The sequence below is a fragment of the Grammomys surdaster genome, unplaced genomic scaffold (assembly GCF_004785775.1).
Source record: "Grammomys surdaster isolate TR1022 unplaced genomic scaffold, NIH_TR_1.0 125178, whole genome shotgun sequence".
NCBI lineage: Eukaryota > Metazoa > Chordata > Mammalia > Rodentia > Muridae > Grammomys > Grammomys surdaster.
Window position 1 is genome coordinate 659,460 of NW_021620070.1, and position 14,760 is coordinate 674,219.

Consider the following 14,760-nt stretch of genomic DNA (forward strand, 5'->3'; position numbering starts at 1 on the left):
TTTAGACCCTCTTAGGCCTCTCCCCATCCCAGGTCTCTGGCACATCCTAGAGGTTGCTCCCTCTCACCAATCTCCCTTCTCTCTCCCCTGCTCTCCCTACATATGATCTCCTTGTATCCATCTCCAATATTTATTTTGTTTCCCCTTCTAAGAAAGAATCAAACTTCCTCCGTTGTACCCTCCTAGTTATTTGGCTTCTTTGGGTCTGTGCTTTATAGCTAATATCCACTTATAAGTGAGTGCATCGCATACATGTCCTTTGAGTACGGGTTACCTCACTCCATATGATATTTTTTAATTCCATCCATTTGCCTGAAAAATTCATTATGTTCTTATTTTTAATAGCTGAATAGTATTCCATTGTGTAAATAAAGCACATTTTCTGTATCCATTCTTCAGTTGGGGGATATCTGGATTGTTTCCAGTTTCTGACTATTAAAAATAAAGTTGCTGTGAACATAGTTGAGCAAGTGTCCTTGTGGGATGGTGGAACATCTTTTGGATATATGCCCAGGAGTGGTATAGCTGGGTCTTAAGGTATAACTATTCCCAATCTTCTGAGAAACCACCAAATTGGTTTCCAGAGAGGTTATACAAATGTGCACTCCCACCAGCAATGGAGGACTATTCCTCTTTCTCCACATCCTCACCAGAATGTGCTATCACTTGAGTTTATGATTTTAGTCATTCTGATTACTTTTGGTTGAAAGTCTGTTTTATTACAGATTATAATGGCTACCCCAGCTTGTTTCTTGGGTCCATTTGCTTGGAAAACCATTTTCCAGCCCTTTATACGGAGATAATGACTATCTTTGTTGCTGAGATATGCTTCTCGTATACAGCAGAATGATGGATTCTGTTTATGAATCCATTCTGTTGGCCTGTGTCTTTTTGCTGGGGAATTGAGTTCATTGATGTTGAGAGGTATTAATGAGCAATGATTGTTACTTCCTGTTATTTTGATGGTGATGGTGGTGGTGGTGATGGTGGTGGTGGTGGTGGTGATGGTGTATTTCGAAGAGAAATTATTTCTTGTATTCGCTTGTTTATAGTTAGCCTCATTGGGTTGGAGTTTTCCTTGTAATATCTTCTGTGGAGAGGAATTTTTGAACTTGGTTTTTCATAGAATATCTTGTTTTACTCCATCTATGGTGATTGACAGTTTTGCTGGGTATAATAGTCTGAGATGACATCAGTGGTCTCTTAGGGTCTGCAAGACCTCTGCCCAGGCCCTTCTAGCATTTAGAGTCTCAGATGAGAAATTGGGTGTAATTCTCACAGGTCTGTCTTTATATGTTACTTGACTTTTTTCCCTTGCTGCTTTTAAAATTCTTTCTTTGTTCTGTATATTTAGAATTTTGATGATTACGTGGTGGGAGGATTTTCTTTTCTGGTCCAATCTATTTGGTATCTGTAAGCTTCTTGTATGTATCTTTCTTTAGGTTAGAGAATTTTTTTCTGTGATTTTGTTGAAGATGCTTTCTGGGCCTTTGAGCTGGGAATCATCTTCTCCTTATATTCCTATTATTCTTAGGTTTGGTCTTTTAATAGTGTCCCAAATTTCCTAGATGTTTTATGTTAGAAACATTTTAGCTTTAGGTTTTTCTTTGATTGATTTCTTTGATTGATTTCTTTGATTTTTCTAACATATTTTCCACACTTTAGATTCTGTCTTCCATCCCTTGCGTTCTATTGGTGATGCTTGTGTCTGTAGTTCCTGTTCTCTTTCCTAGGTTTTCCATCTCCAAGATTACCTCAGTTTGTCTTTTCTTTATTGCTTCTATTTCCATTTTCAGGTCTTGAACAGTTTTATTTATCTCCTTCCTGTTTGATTGTACTTTCTTTCATTTCTTTATATTTATTTGCTTCCTCTTTAAGGGCCTCTACCTGCCTCATTGTATTTTCCTGTATTGCTTTAAGAAATTTATTCGTTTCCTTTTTAAAGGCTTCTATCATCTTTATAAAATTGTGTTTTAGTGTCGTCTTTTTGTGATTAGGCTGTGCTAGAATATCCAGGGCTTGCTGTAGCAGGATAGCTGGGTTCTCGGTAATGCCATATTGCCCTGGCCCTTGTTGATTGTGTTCTTATGCTGTCCTTTAGTCATCTGGTTGTTCCTGGTGTTGAAAGAATGTTCCTGGTGTCAACAGGACTCCTTGGGGAGGCAGACAGATCCTTGATCCTGACAGCGGATCTCATGGAACACCACATTCCTCACCTCTGCTGGCTGTGCCCCAGATTAAATATTTGCTGGCTATGCCCCAGGTGGACCTTTCAGGCATCAGGTTGTCTGGGGAGGGGTTTAACCTGGATGCTCCTTGGAACTTCTACAAGGCTCCTCAGGAAGGCAGGGAGAGCCATGGGCCAAAAGATAGAGGCCAAGAGACAGCACACAGCTCAACTCTGCTGGCTGTGCCTCAGGTGGACCCCAGTGGATAGGGCTGTTTTCTAAAATACTGGCAATCCAAAAGAAAAATGGGTGGTTTGATTTTAGGAGAGCCAAAGGACATTGAACTAGGTTAGAGAAAGCAAATTTAGAAGAAAGGCATTAGAAGAATCAGTCAACAAATATAATGGAGTACCTACTGTGTGATAGATTCTGTTTCAGGTACTTGAATACAGTATACCCAAGTTCAGTTTCCAGTACCCATATAATTACCCATAACTCTAGCTCTCAGAGATCTGTTACATTCTTTTGACCTCCATGAACACACATCCTTATATGCATACATACATGTGCACAATGCACACATACACAATTCTCAAAATAAAAAAAAAATGAATCTTAAAAAATAATGTGGTGAGGGCTGGAGAGATGGCTCAGAGGTTAAGAGCACTGGCTGCTTTTCCTGATGTCCTGAGTTCAATTTCCAACAACCACATGATGGCTTATAACCATCTATAATGAAATCTGGTGCCCTCTTCTGACCTGCAGGCATACATAAAGACAGGATGTTGTATATATTATAAACAAATAATAAATAAATCTTTAAAAAAATAATATGGTAGCACTTACTTATAATCCTAATGCTGGAAAGGCTGAAATAAGCAGACATATTTCTGGGAAGGGGGTGTCAGTGGCCAGCCAGCCTGGCCTAATTGGTGAGTTCCAGGTTTAGTAAGAGACACCTATCTTTAAAAACAAGGTGGATGGCTCCTGAGGAATGGCATCCAAGGTTCATCCCTGATCTTCACAAACAGATATACATATCGACACATATATAAAAAGAAATAAGATAATTTCAAGGATGCTATTCAGAAAATAATATAGAATGATACACGTTACTTCAGCTGTGATAGTAAAAAAAAAAAAATCCCTTTTGAGGAGTTGAGACCTAAATGATAATGAGGCAAAGTGGTAGAACTCAGAAAAGACTGTCCTGTCCCACAAGGCATCAAATAGGGGTCGGGGGAGGTCACCTAAAAGAGAAGATGGGGGAAAACAGATGAATGCAAAGAATGGAGATCTTCTATAGTCTGATCAAAATGCTATTTTTACTTTTTCACACAGGGGTTATATACACAAAAAGGCAGGATGTAGGGAAGGGGATGACGCAGGAGCGTAGGTGTTCAGGGGGAATACAGATATCTTCCAGAACAGAATGTCAGCTGGGTGAAGGTTCAGGGGACAGATCACTATGACGACTCCTATGATTCACTTGTCCTTATGTAAGTTGGTTCTATCCACCAAGGTTATCTATCTACAAGGTCTATGACTATTCAGGCTGGCAATTTTCCACAAAATCTGCTTGTTTGCAATAGCTTCTAGGCATCTGTTTCAGTGTTTTTCCACAGAGACCCAAGACTGTGTTAGCAGGCATGTATGTCAGGCCTATTGCTGTTTTTAGGCCTATGGGTGATTTTAGGCCTTCAGTGTATAAGCAGGGATGCCCCTGACAAAAGACAAGAGAGAAAAGTACAGAGGCTCTAAGAATAGGGCGTATTTAGAACTTTGAGGTATAGAAACAGGTATTACTAGAGTATAGTGAAAAGTTCAAGGTATGCAGGGAATTGAGGTGGCAGAATTGGGCAGCTGATGCACAATACAGGTCCTAGAGAAAGAATATATACCCTTCGTTATTCTGGCTCACAAAAAAATGATAATAAATAGATCATCTGTGTTCCTATATAAAGCCCATCACACAAATTTTGCACTTTATCTCATTCCTTTACCCCTCATAAAAATGTTTCTCTAAGCCAGTGTTTCTCAACCTTCCTAATATTACAACCCTTTAATACGGTTATTCATATTGTGGTGACCCTCAACCATAAAATTATTGTGTTGCTACTTTATAACTGTAATTTTCCTACTGTTATGAATCATAATATAAACATCTGATAGGCAGGATATCTAATGTTCAACCCCCAAAAGGGTCATTACCAACAGGTTAAGAACCGCTGCTCTAGAAGTTCCTCTTTTTCTCTCTTATTCAGTCAGTTTCTCACTCTCCACTATATTGGTGTTATCCATATCAATCATGTTATTATTTTTTAAATATTTTAGGTTATTTTATGTGTATGAATATTTGTTCTGCATGTACATGTGTGTGCCATATATGTGTCTGATGCCCACAGAGATCAAAAAAAGTCAGATCCCTTGAAACTAGAGCCACAGATAATTGGTAACCACCATGTGGGTTCTAAGACTTCAGCTTGGGTCCTCTGGAGAGGCACCAAGTTCTCTAAACTGCTGAGCCATCTGTCTAGCTCCTAATCATGTTATTATTAATGGCCATTCCTTCATTCCATTTATTTCAACCCCAAACTTAAGGTTATTGCTTATCTCTCCTTCCCCCTCCCAAATTCATATCTAATCCATCAGAGGATCTTGTTGGTTATACTATGTTGTTTTAAAACAGATTTTTGAAATGGACTAAATATTAGCACAAGATGAAAATATAAAATGGGAAGATAATAATGACTAGGGATAAAATTGAGTTACAAAACACTATATAATAACAATAAAATCACAGCCTACTCTATTAGCTGAGACTTGGTGATGACTCATGAAGGTGGACTAAGTTCTCCCCACTCCATTTGCATGCTGAATTTTTTACTGTCTCCATTTTTCCTTTAGCTGATTCAAATGAACTATTATATAGCCTTAAGAATAAAGTAGACTTGGCTTTCTAGATGAATATAAGTCTACAGTCAATCTGAATGGAAGTTTACAGAATGAAGTAATATCAGTAAAAATGACTCAAATGAGCTATCTTCTCACATCATAGTACATGAAAATGCTTTCATCAGAATTAGTAAGGAGAAAGTCTGCCTTAGTAAGCACTTGAAGCAAAGACATTAGATGAATAGATAAAGCTATAAGCATCTAAGGGAAAACAGAATGTATTAATCTCAGGGTTGGGAAATAAAAATGATTAATTCAAGATAAAAGAAAAATTAATATAAAATCTATTTCACTGTTTTAAAATTATAAACTTGGCGCTGGGGAGTTGGCTCCACATTTAGAAGTTACTGCTTTTGCAGAGGATCTAAATTTGGTTCCCAGAACTCATATGATAGTTCACAACTGCCTGTGATTCAAGTTCCAGGAGTTCTGAAACCCTCTCCTGGTCTCTGTGGACACTGATATGCATGTGGCATACACACAGAGACATACATGCACATAAATAAAAATAAATCTTTAAAAATAACTAACGTCAATAAAATTATGAATTTGATGTACATAAAAAGTGTTCTAAAGATAATGAAGATATTAGCTATAAAGTGGAAAAATATACAACTTTATCGATCATGGAAATGTAAAATAAAATTACAGTGAAGCACTACTATGCAACCACCAGAATAGCCAAGAGTATAAAAATGTGGTCAAGTATTTGTGAGTATTTAGAGCAAATAGAACTCCCACATTTTATTGTTGTTAAAAATGGAAAATATAGCAGCTGATTTAGTAAGCAGTGTACCAGAATCTACAATGCCTAAAATATTCCTTTTCAGCAATTCAATTCCTGCATATGTGACCAAAACAAATACATGTATTTGTTCCCTAAAGACATTTACCTGAAGATTCAAATCAGGACTATTTCCAAGTCCCCAAATGTAGTAGTGACTCATACACACACACACACACACACACATATACATATACGATTGGAATATATTAATCTAATAGAGTACAATCCAACAGCAAATAACAGAGAATATATAAGTTATAATTACAGCATAGATGAATGTCTCAACTGTGATGCTTAGTGAAAGAAAAAACTAAAGATATGTATACTCTATTGCCCCTTATATACTTAAAACAAAAAGCAAATCTGGACTAATTTTTTTATGAGTGTGGTTAGAAGCAAGAGGTTCCCAATGGAAGAGTTAGAAGACTGAAGGAGCTGAAAGGGTTTGCTGCCCCATGGGGAGAGCAACAATACCAACCAACCACAGCTCCCAGTATCTAAACCACCAGCCTGGAAGTACATAGAGAGGAACTCATGGCTCCAGCTGTGTATGTAGGGGAGGGTGGGCTTGTCGGGCATAGGTGGGAGAGGAGATCCTTGGTCCTGTGAAGGCTGGATGCCCCAGTGTGGGGAAATTCGAGGGTGGGGAGGTGGAAGGGGCACATCCTCATGGAAGCAGGAGGAGGGGGGATGGGATAGGGGGTTCCTGTGTGGGGGGAAAATGGGGTAAAGGGATAACATCTGAAATGTAAATAAAATGTCCAATAAAAATCACAAAAAAGAAAAAAGCAAAGAAATAAGATTATTATAAACATCAGAAGAGTGGTTACCTTTAGTGGAGAGATAGCAGAGTAGAAAGGGATATGTAGTTTTCTGGAAGATGTCTGCATTTCTGAATGAAAGACGTGTATATTTCATTTCAGAATTTTAAATGGTATTTTTAAAAATTTAAGAGAGATCTAAGGAATAGAAAACAGGCTCTCTTATATTTAAAGTATGTTCTTAAGGTCTATATTTATTCAACATTCATCAATAATTTTTTTTCTCAGTATACGGAAACAGGTTTCTTTCTTTCTTTTTCTTTTTCTAAATTTTATTTAATCTATTTTTACAATCCAGATTTTATCCCCCCATCTCCACGAGGATGTCTCCATCCTCTCCACACCCCACCACACCAGACCTCCACACTCCCTGGGGCCTCCAATCTCTTGAGGGTTAGGTGTATTTTCTCTGAGTTCAGACCTGGCAGTCCTTGCTGTATATGTGTTAGAGGCTATTCTCAAATTTTCTGTGTTCCCCATACTGGCTTAAAGCTTGTAGTGTTTCTCTTGTTTCAGCCTTCTGAGTGCTGGAGTTAATAGGGTTGGGGTTAGGGTTAGTTTATGCTGCACTAGAAATGGAACCCAGAGATCCCTACATGTTGGCAAGCACTACTAACTGAACTACATCGCTAGCCTCTGAAAATTATCTTTCATCTCTCTTTCTTTCCTTCCTGCAGCATTATATTTATTGTTTATCATGAATTTTACTTAAGTGTATCTCAAATACAGGGAAAACAGAAATGTGGGACATCCCTCCTCATGAGTCCATAAAGTACTGATATTATTCTGCTTTTTCTCCAGAGATCAAAGTGGCAATATAGCTCAGTTCAAGAAAGTAGTTTTTCAGGAATTTACTGATGGATCCTTTAGTCAGCCCTTATACCGTGGAGAACTAAATGAACATCTGGGGTTGTTGGGGCCATATATAAGAGCAGAAGTTGAAGACAACATTATGGTAAGTTACGGACAATTGAATAATTTTATATATTTAGTTTGCTTCTAATTATAAAAGATATATATATATATATATATATATATATATATATATATATATATATATGGTAGAGGAATATGTGAGGAATATATTCAAACTGCATCATGCACACATATATATATATGACAAAAGTAGAAGTTAAATAGTCTAGGTTAGTGCTTCTCAACCTGTAGATTGAGATCCCTTTGGGCGGGATAAAGTGATCCTTTCATAAGAGTCATGCATCAGGTATCTTACATATCAGATATTTACATTACCATTCATAACAGTAGCAAAATTACACTTATGAAGTAGCAATGAAAATAATTTTATGATTGGGGGTCACCACAATATAGTGGAACTATATTAAAGGGTTGTAGCATCAAGAAGTTTGAGAACTACTGGTCTAGGCCTAACATAACAGCCTACAAACCACATGCAACGAAATACAGATATGTGTGTCCTAGCACAAAATTACAAACTTACTTTGAACATTATAAACTTTTTTGAATTTTTTGAAACTCAATTGTATCATTCTTCAGTGTGAACATCAGTAGATAACATCACGTCGCAGTATGAGAAGGCTGGATACAACTGATCTGTGGGAACAAAGGGAAGTAATGTGAGAGAGAAAGAAGAGAAGGAGAAGGTAGAGGAATATGTGAGGAATATATTCAAACTGCATCATGCACATGTATGAAAATACCCTATGTAATATAGTAACACATACAATGAATATATAGCAGTGGGAAATATAATGTATTCTCCCATCTGAAAAAAATTAAGTGCATAAAAATTAAAAAGTTTATCATTTTAGCTGGGCAGTGGTGGCACATGCCTTTAATCCCAGCACTTGGGAGGCAGAGGCAGGTGGATTTCTGAGTTCGAGGCCAGCCTGGTCTACAGAGTGAGTTCCAGGACAGCCAGGGCTACACAGAGAAACCCTGTCTCGAAAAACCAAAAAAAAAAAAAAAAAGTTTATCATTTTGATGTGTATTCCTTATCTGTTGCCTGATTTTTATATATTAGAATTATATCATATGTAATTCTGCTTCTTTTTAATTATGTATTATGTAATAAATACTTTATATCATCAAACACTTTCTAAGTAAGAAAGAAAGGACCCTTTGGCTGAGTGTGGTGGCACATGCCTTTAATCCTCACCTACTTCCCACCTTACCTCCTATCCCTGTACTCTGGAGGCAGAGGCAAGTGAGTCTCAATCTTTTTATTTCTTTGAGACAGCATTTTATAATGTAGCCTGGACTGACCTGCAACTTGGAGAAATCTTCTAATCTTTGCCTCTTGAGTGCTGTGATTAAAGGTGAATGCCACCACACCCAGCTTCCCTTTTTTCTATTTTATAAATAATTATTTTCCTTTAACTAGAATAAAACTCCGGAACTGTACTATACATGAATTATGAATTCTCTGTTAACATCTTTTGTAAATTTGTCTTTTTAGAGGAGATAATTTTATTAATATTACCTTACATATTAGATATTAACCAGTGATGATTTTAACTATATAAAAATTATTCTATAAAAGAAAATATTTAAAACCTTCTGGGTAGAGAGAAATTTTAAAAATATAAAAGCGGTGAAATTGTAAAAAAGGAAAGTCTTATGAGTTACTATCTAAAATTCTATTTTATTTTTAAAAAATTTTATGAAATTAAGAGACAGTAAACTTAGGAAAATACTTTTTTTTTTTTTTTTTTTTTTTTTTTGGTTTTTCGAGACAGGGTTTCTCTGAGTAGCCCTGGCTGTCCTGGAACTCACTCTGTAGACCAGGCTAGCCTCGAACTCTCGAACTCAGAAATCCGCCTGCCTCTGCCTCCCAAGTGCTGGGATTAAAGGCGTGCGCCACCACCGCCCGGCCAGGAAAATACTTTTTTAAGGAAAAATACTCTTATTATTTAACCATATCTCAATAACTCCTATAAAATTTAAGTAATTTTTGGTCCATTTTAAAAAAATATCGAAGTTATTTTATTTTATTCCAAAAATATTCATTCATTTTTCCAATTGACTGTTAGTAAACATATAGACGCCTCTAAAGCTATGGGATTATAGATACATTTTTTTCTATCTTGGAATTTATTTTACTTTGCATATATTCTATGATAAATATGCATAGGCTTTTGAATCTAAAAAGAAAACAGTTTTTAAAAAGGACACAAAGATGAGTGAGTAGGGATGTAGGGTTTGATCTGGGAAAAAGTAGAGGTGAATGTAATCAAAATACAGTTTGGAATTCTCAAAGAATTGATTAAAATAAATAAAAAATTTATAAGATAATGTACATTCAGCCGGGCGGTGGTGGCGCACGCCTTTAATCCCAGCACTTGGGAGGCAGAGGCAGGCGGATTTCTGAGTTCGAGGCCAGCCTGGTCTACAGAGTGAGTTCCAGGATAGCCAGGGCTATACAGAGAAACCCTGTCTCGAAAAACCAAAAAAAAAAAAAAAAGATAATGTACATTCATCTTGGAATTTGTTATAAGAAACCTTAAGTAGTCACTCCTCATGTTATAGTGACATTTTCTGTTGACTTTTGAATTACTTTTAAGTGTTTAATAATTTTCTCCTTTGTAATTTTCATGTTATAAAACTAGAATTCACATTTTTTTCATAACCTTTTTAAGGTCTAAGTTAATAAAAATAGGATAAAGACCATAAGTTAGAGGGATACAGATATAAAACCTTATAAGTCCTTAGGATTTTATTATTCTAAAAAATTATTCTCCTGGATTTTTTTCCTCTTCAGGTGACTTTCAAAAACCAGGCCTCCCGTCCCTACTCTTTCTATTCTAGCCTCATTTCTTATGAGGAAGATCAGAGAGGGCAAGAACCTAGAAGAAACTTTGTTAAGCCTAATGAAACCAAAATTTATTTTTGGAAAGTACAACATCATATGGCACCCACAGAAGATGAGTTTGACTGCAAGGCCTGGGCTTATTTCTCTGATGTTGATCTTGTAAGCAGTTCTTTATTGGGATAGACATATTCTCACTTAAAAGTTCTAGTTCCATCCATTTACCTAAGAATTTCTTGAATTCATTGTTTTTAATACCTGAGTAATACTCCATTGTGTAAATGTACCACATTTTTTTGTATCCATTCCTCTGTTGAAGGACATCTTGGTTCTTTCCAGCTTCTGGCTATTATAAACAAGGCTGCTATGAACATAGTTGAGCATATGTCCTTGTTATATGTTGGAGCATCTTCTGGGTATATGCCTAGGAGTGGTATAGCTGGATCCTCAGGTAATGCTATGTCCAATTTTCTGAGGAACCACCACACTGATTTTCAAAGTGGTTGCACCATCTTGCAGTCCCACTAACAATGGAGGAGTGTTCCTCTTTCTCCACATCCTCTCCAGCATCACTAAAACTATCACCTGAGTTTTTAATCTTAGCCATTCTGACTGGTGTGAGATGGAATCTCAGGGTTGTTTTGATTTGCATTTCCCAATATCACTTTTCTATGTTAGAAATATAACTCTGGAATCTACTACATAGAATAAACTGTACTTTGGCATGCAAGTTGATAAGAACTTACACTAATACAATTAATGCCCTCCTGGGAACCCTAGGAAAGAGATATGCACTCAGGATTAATTGGACCCCTTCTGATTTGCCACACGAACACACTGAATCCTGCTCATGGGAGACAAGTGACAGTACAGGAATTTGCTCTGCTTTTCACTGTCTTTGATGAGACCAAGAGCTGGTATTTCCCTGAAAATGTGGAAAGGAACTGCAAGACACCCTGCAATATCCAGATCGAAGACCCCACTTTGAAAGAGAATTATCGTTTTCATGGTAACGAAATCCATATATAAATATTATTCACTGTGAAATGTAATGTGTACTTTTTCAAATGAGCCATGAGCCAGAGACTTGAAGAGTAGTAAGTGAAATTCTGAATAGTGTCAGTATTTTCTGTGGAGAAACAGGAACTTCAGTGATAGATTTTAGTAATTTTCTCTACATTCTTCTGCAGCAATCAATGGTTATGTGATGGATACCTTACCAGGCTTAGTAATGGCTCAGTATCAAAGGATTCGATGGTATCTTCTCAGCATGGGCAACAATGAGAACATCCAATCTATTCATTTCAGTGGACATGTTTTCACTGTACGGAAAAAAGAAGAGTACAAAATGGCAGTGTACAACCTCTACCCAGGTGTGAGCTAGTTTATTCTGTTCTCTACCTACCGTATTTATTAATAACTTATTTTAAATGGTCTTAGTATAGTTGATATAATCAGTTACAGAGAAGCTCCTTGCTGAAATGCCTTACTTTTTCAAAGTAACTTTATTCTATACACAGAGATAAATAAATTAGCAAATGAACAAGATAATTTCAGATACATAAAAACTACTCGAAATTAATAATTAACACCAGATATTACTTTCCTAAAAATCTTATTATATTCCTCTCAAATCCCACATGATACTAGTAGCTATCAAGACTGATTTGTTTACAGATATATTGATGAAGCACTAATGACAGTGTTGATCAAAACACAGTTTTATTTCAGTTCTCCATTTGTCCCTTTTAAATTGTACAGTTGTGTGTGTGTGTGTGTGTGTGTGTGTGTGTGTGTCTGTGTGTCTGTCTGTGTGTCTGTGTGTCTGTGTCTGTGTCTGTGTCTGTGTCTGTGTCTGTGTCTGTGTCTGTGTCTGTGTCTGTGTCTGTTAGTATTCTGTCTAAACTCCACCTCCACAGTTATCTGGCAACACCCAGGTATGCTCATCCCCACAGTTACCTGGCAACAGCCAGGCAGGCCTGCCCACTATAAAAGGGGCTGCCTGCCTCCTCCTCTCTCTCTTACTCTCTTACTCTCTTGCCTCTAGTTTCTCCTCGCTCTTCCTCCCTTCCCTTCCCCTTCTCTCCACGTGGTCATGGCTGGCCTCCTCTTCTCTCCTCTCTCTCTCTCCACTTTCTCCACCATCTTCTCCTGTTTCTCTCCCCTACCTTTGCCTTCTGCCCTGAATAAACCCCCTTCCCTTTGGAACCGTTTGGTCTGGTATTATCTGTTCCAAGCTGCGTGCCTAAGTCTAACAGTGTCTGTATGCACATATAAGTGTCTGGTGCCGACGAAGGTCAAAAGAGGTCATCAGAACCCCAGGAACTGTAATTGCAAGCAGTTGTGAGTGACCTGACATAGGTAATTGGATACCAATCTTGGACCTCTGCAAGATCACTAGCACATTTAACTCCTGAGCCACCTGTACAGCTTCTCCCCTCCCTCCAGCTTCTTATAACTTGAGATCCCTTTAACTAGTGCCCTGGATCCTAGATGATCTTACTGTGATTTCTAATCACCTTGAAGGTTAAGTCTGGTCAGTAGTAAAGATAGCTCTAGGACTTTTTTAGAGAAAAAGAGCACATGACAAATCTTTTGCACTTGAGAGATCTAAGATGATGCAACTGAATTTTGGTAGCTCTATATTCATGTTATATATTGTAAATAAACCAATGTATTTTATACTCATTTTTTAATGAAATATAATTTTTGTTCCTTTTCATTTCAAAAGGTGTTTTTGAGACACTGGAAATGCTACCATCCAGACCTGGAATTTGGCGAGTAGAATGCCTTATTGGCGAGCACTTACAGGCTGGGATGAGCACTCTTTTTCTGGTGTACAGCAAGCGTGAGTAACTATGGATAGAAGTTCACTAACCTTTCAGTCTATTTCCATACATTTTTTCTCCTCCTTGAAGTGGCTGTCTTTGTCAAAATAAATAAATAAATAAATACAAGCTTGTATTTTTTTTTCTAAAATTAACTTTTTATTGTATATTTTATGTATTTACATTTCAAATGTTAACCTCTTTTCCAGTTTCCCCTCCAGAAACTCCCTATCCCATCCTCCCTCCCCCTGCTTCTATGAGGGTACTCGGGGGGGGGCCCACCCCCCCCCGTCTCCCGACCCTAGCATTCCCCTACACTGGGGCATCAAGCCTTCCTAGGACCAAGGGTCTCTCCTCCTTTTGATATCAGAAAAGGCCATTCTCTGCTACATATGCAGCTGGAGCCATGAGTCCCTCCATGTGTACTCTGGTTGGTGAATACAAGCTTGTATTACTATTAAATTTAAAATGAATGAGCTTTGGACCCTTTGAATATGAAGCTGTGATATTTATCAGATTGGTGCTTAAAAGTCTTCAATTTCACAATAACAGATTTGGAAACTTAGTTTTGATTTAATTACCAATGATAACTTATAAATTTCACTTGTAAGATTTTGGGGATATAACCTTGTGATGGTTTGTATATGCTCAGCCCAGGGAGTGTCACTATTAGGTATGGCCCTGTAGGTATGGCCTTATTGGAGTAGGTATGTCACTGTGGGTGTGGGCTTTAATACCCTAGTCCTAGCTGCCTGAAAGTGAGTATTCTGCTAGCAGCCTTCAGATCAAGATGTAGAACTCTCAGCTCCACCTGCACTATACCTGCCTGGATGCTGCCATGCTCTCGCATTGAAGATAATGGACTGAACCTCTGAACCTGTAAGCCATCCTCACTTAAATGTTGTCCTTATAAGAGTTGCCTTGGTCGAGAAGCACCTAAAGAAATGTTCAGTATCCTAAGTCATCAGGGAAATGCAAATCAAAACAACCCTGAGATTCCATCTCACACCAGTCAGAATGGCTAAGATTAAAAACTCAGGTGATAGTAGATGCTGGCGAGGGCGTGGAGAAAGAGGAACACTCCTCCATTGTTGGTGGGACTGCAAGATGGTGCAATCACTTTGGAAATCAGTCTGGCGGTTCCTCAGAAAATTGGACATAGCATTACCTGAGGATCCAGCTATACCACTCCTAGGTATGTACCCAGAAGATGCTGGAACATATAACAAGGACATATGCTCAATTATGTTCATAGCAGCCTTATTTATAATAGCCAGGAGCTGGAAAGAACCCAGATGTCCTTCAACTGAGGAATGGTTTCAAAAAATGTGGTATATTTACACAATGGAGTATTACTCAGCTATTAAAAACAATGAATTCGAGAGTTTCCTAGGTAAATGGATGGAACTAGAAA

General features: G+C 37.6%; 1 protein-coding gene across 1 annotated transcript in view; it reads left to right on the plus strand.

Annotated features, from left to right (window-relative positions):
• Positions 1-14,760, plus strand: part of LOC114637101 (coagulation factor VIII) — a 99,572-nt gene that overhangs the window by 69,884 nt on the left and 14,928 nt on the right. Inside the window, exons 12-16 of the mRNA XM_028785254.1 lie at positions 7,533-7,686; positions 10,471-10,680; positions 11,299-11,527; positions 11,709-11,891; positions 13,250-13,366. Of these exons, the coding sequence (XP_028641087.1) occupies positions 7,533-7,686; positions 10,471-10,680; positions 11,299-11,527; positions 11,709-11,891; positions 13,250-13,366 (893 nt within the window). The remainder of the gene's footprint in view (positions 1-7,532; positions 7,687-10,470; positions 10,681-11,298; positions 11,528-11,708; positions 11,892-13,249; positions 13,367-14,760) is intronic.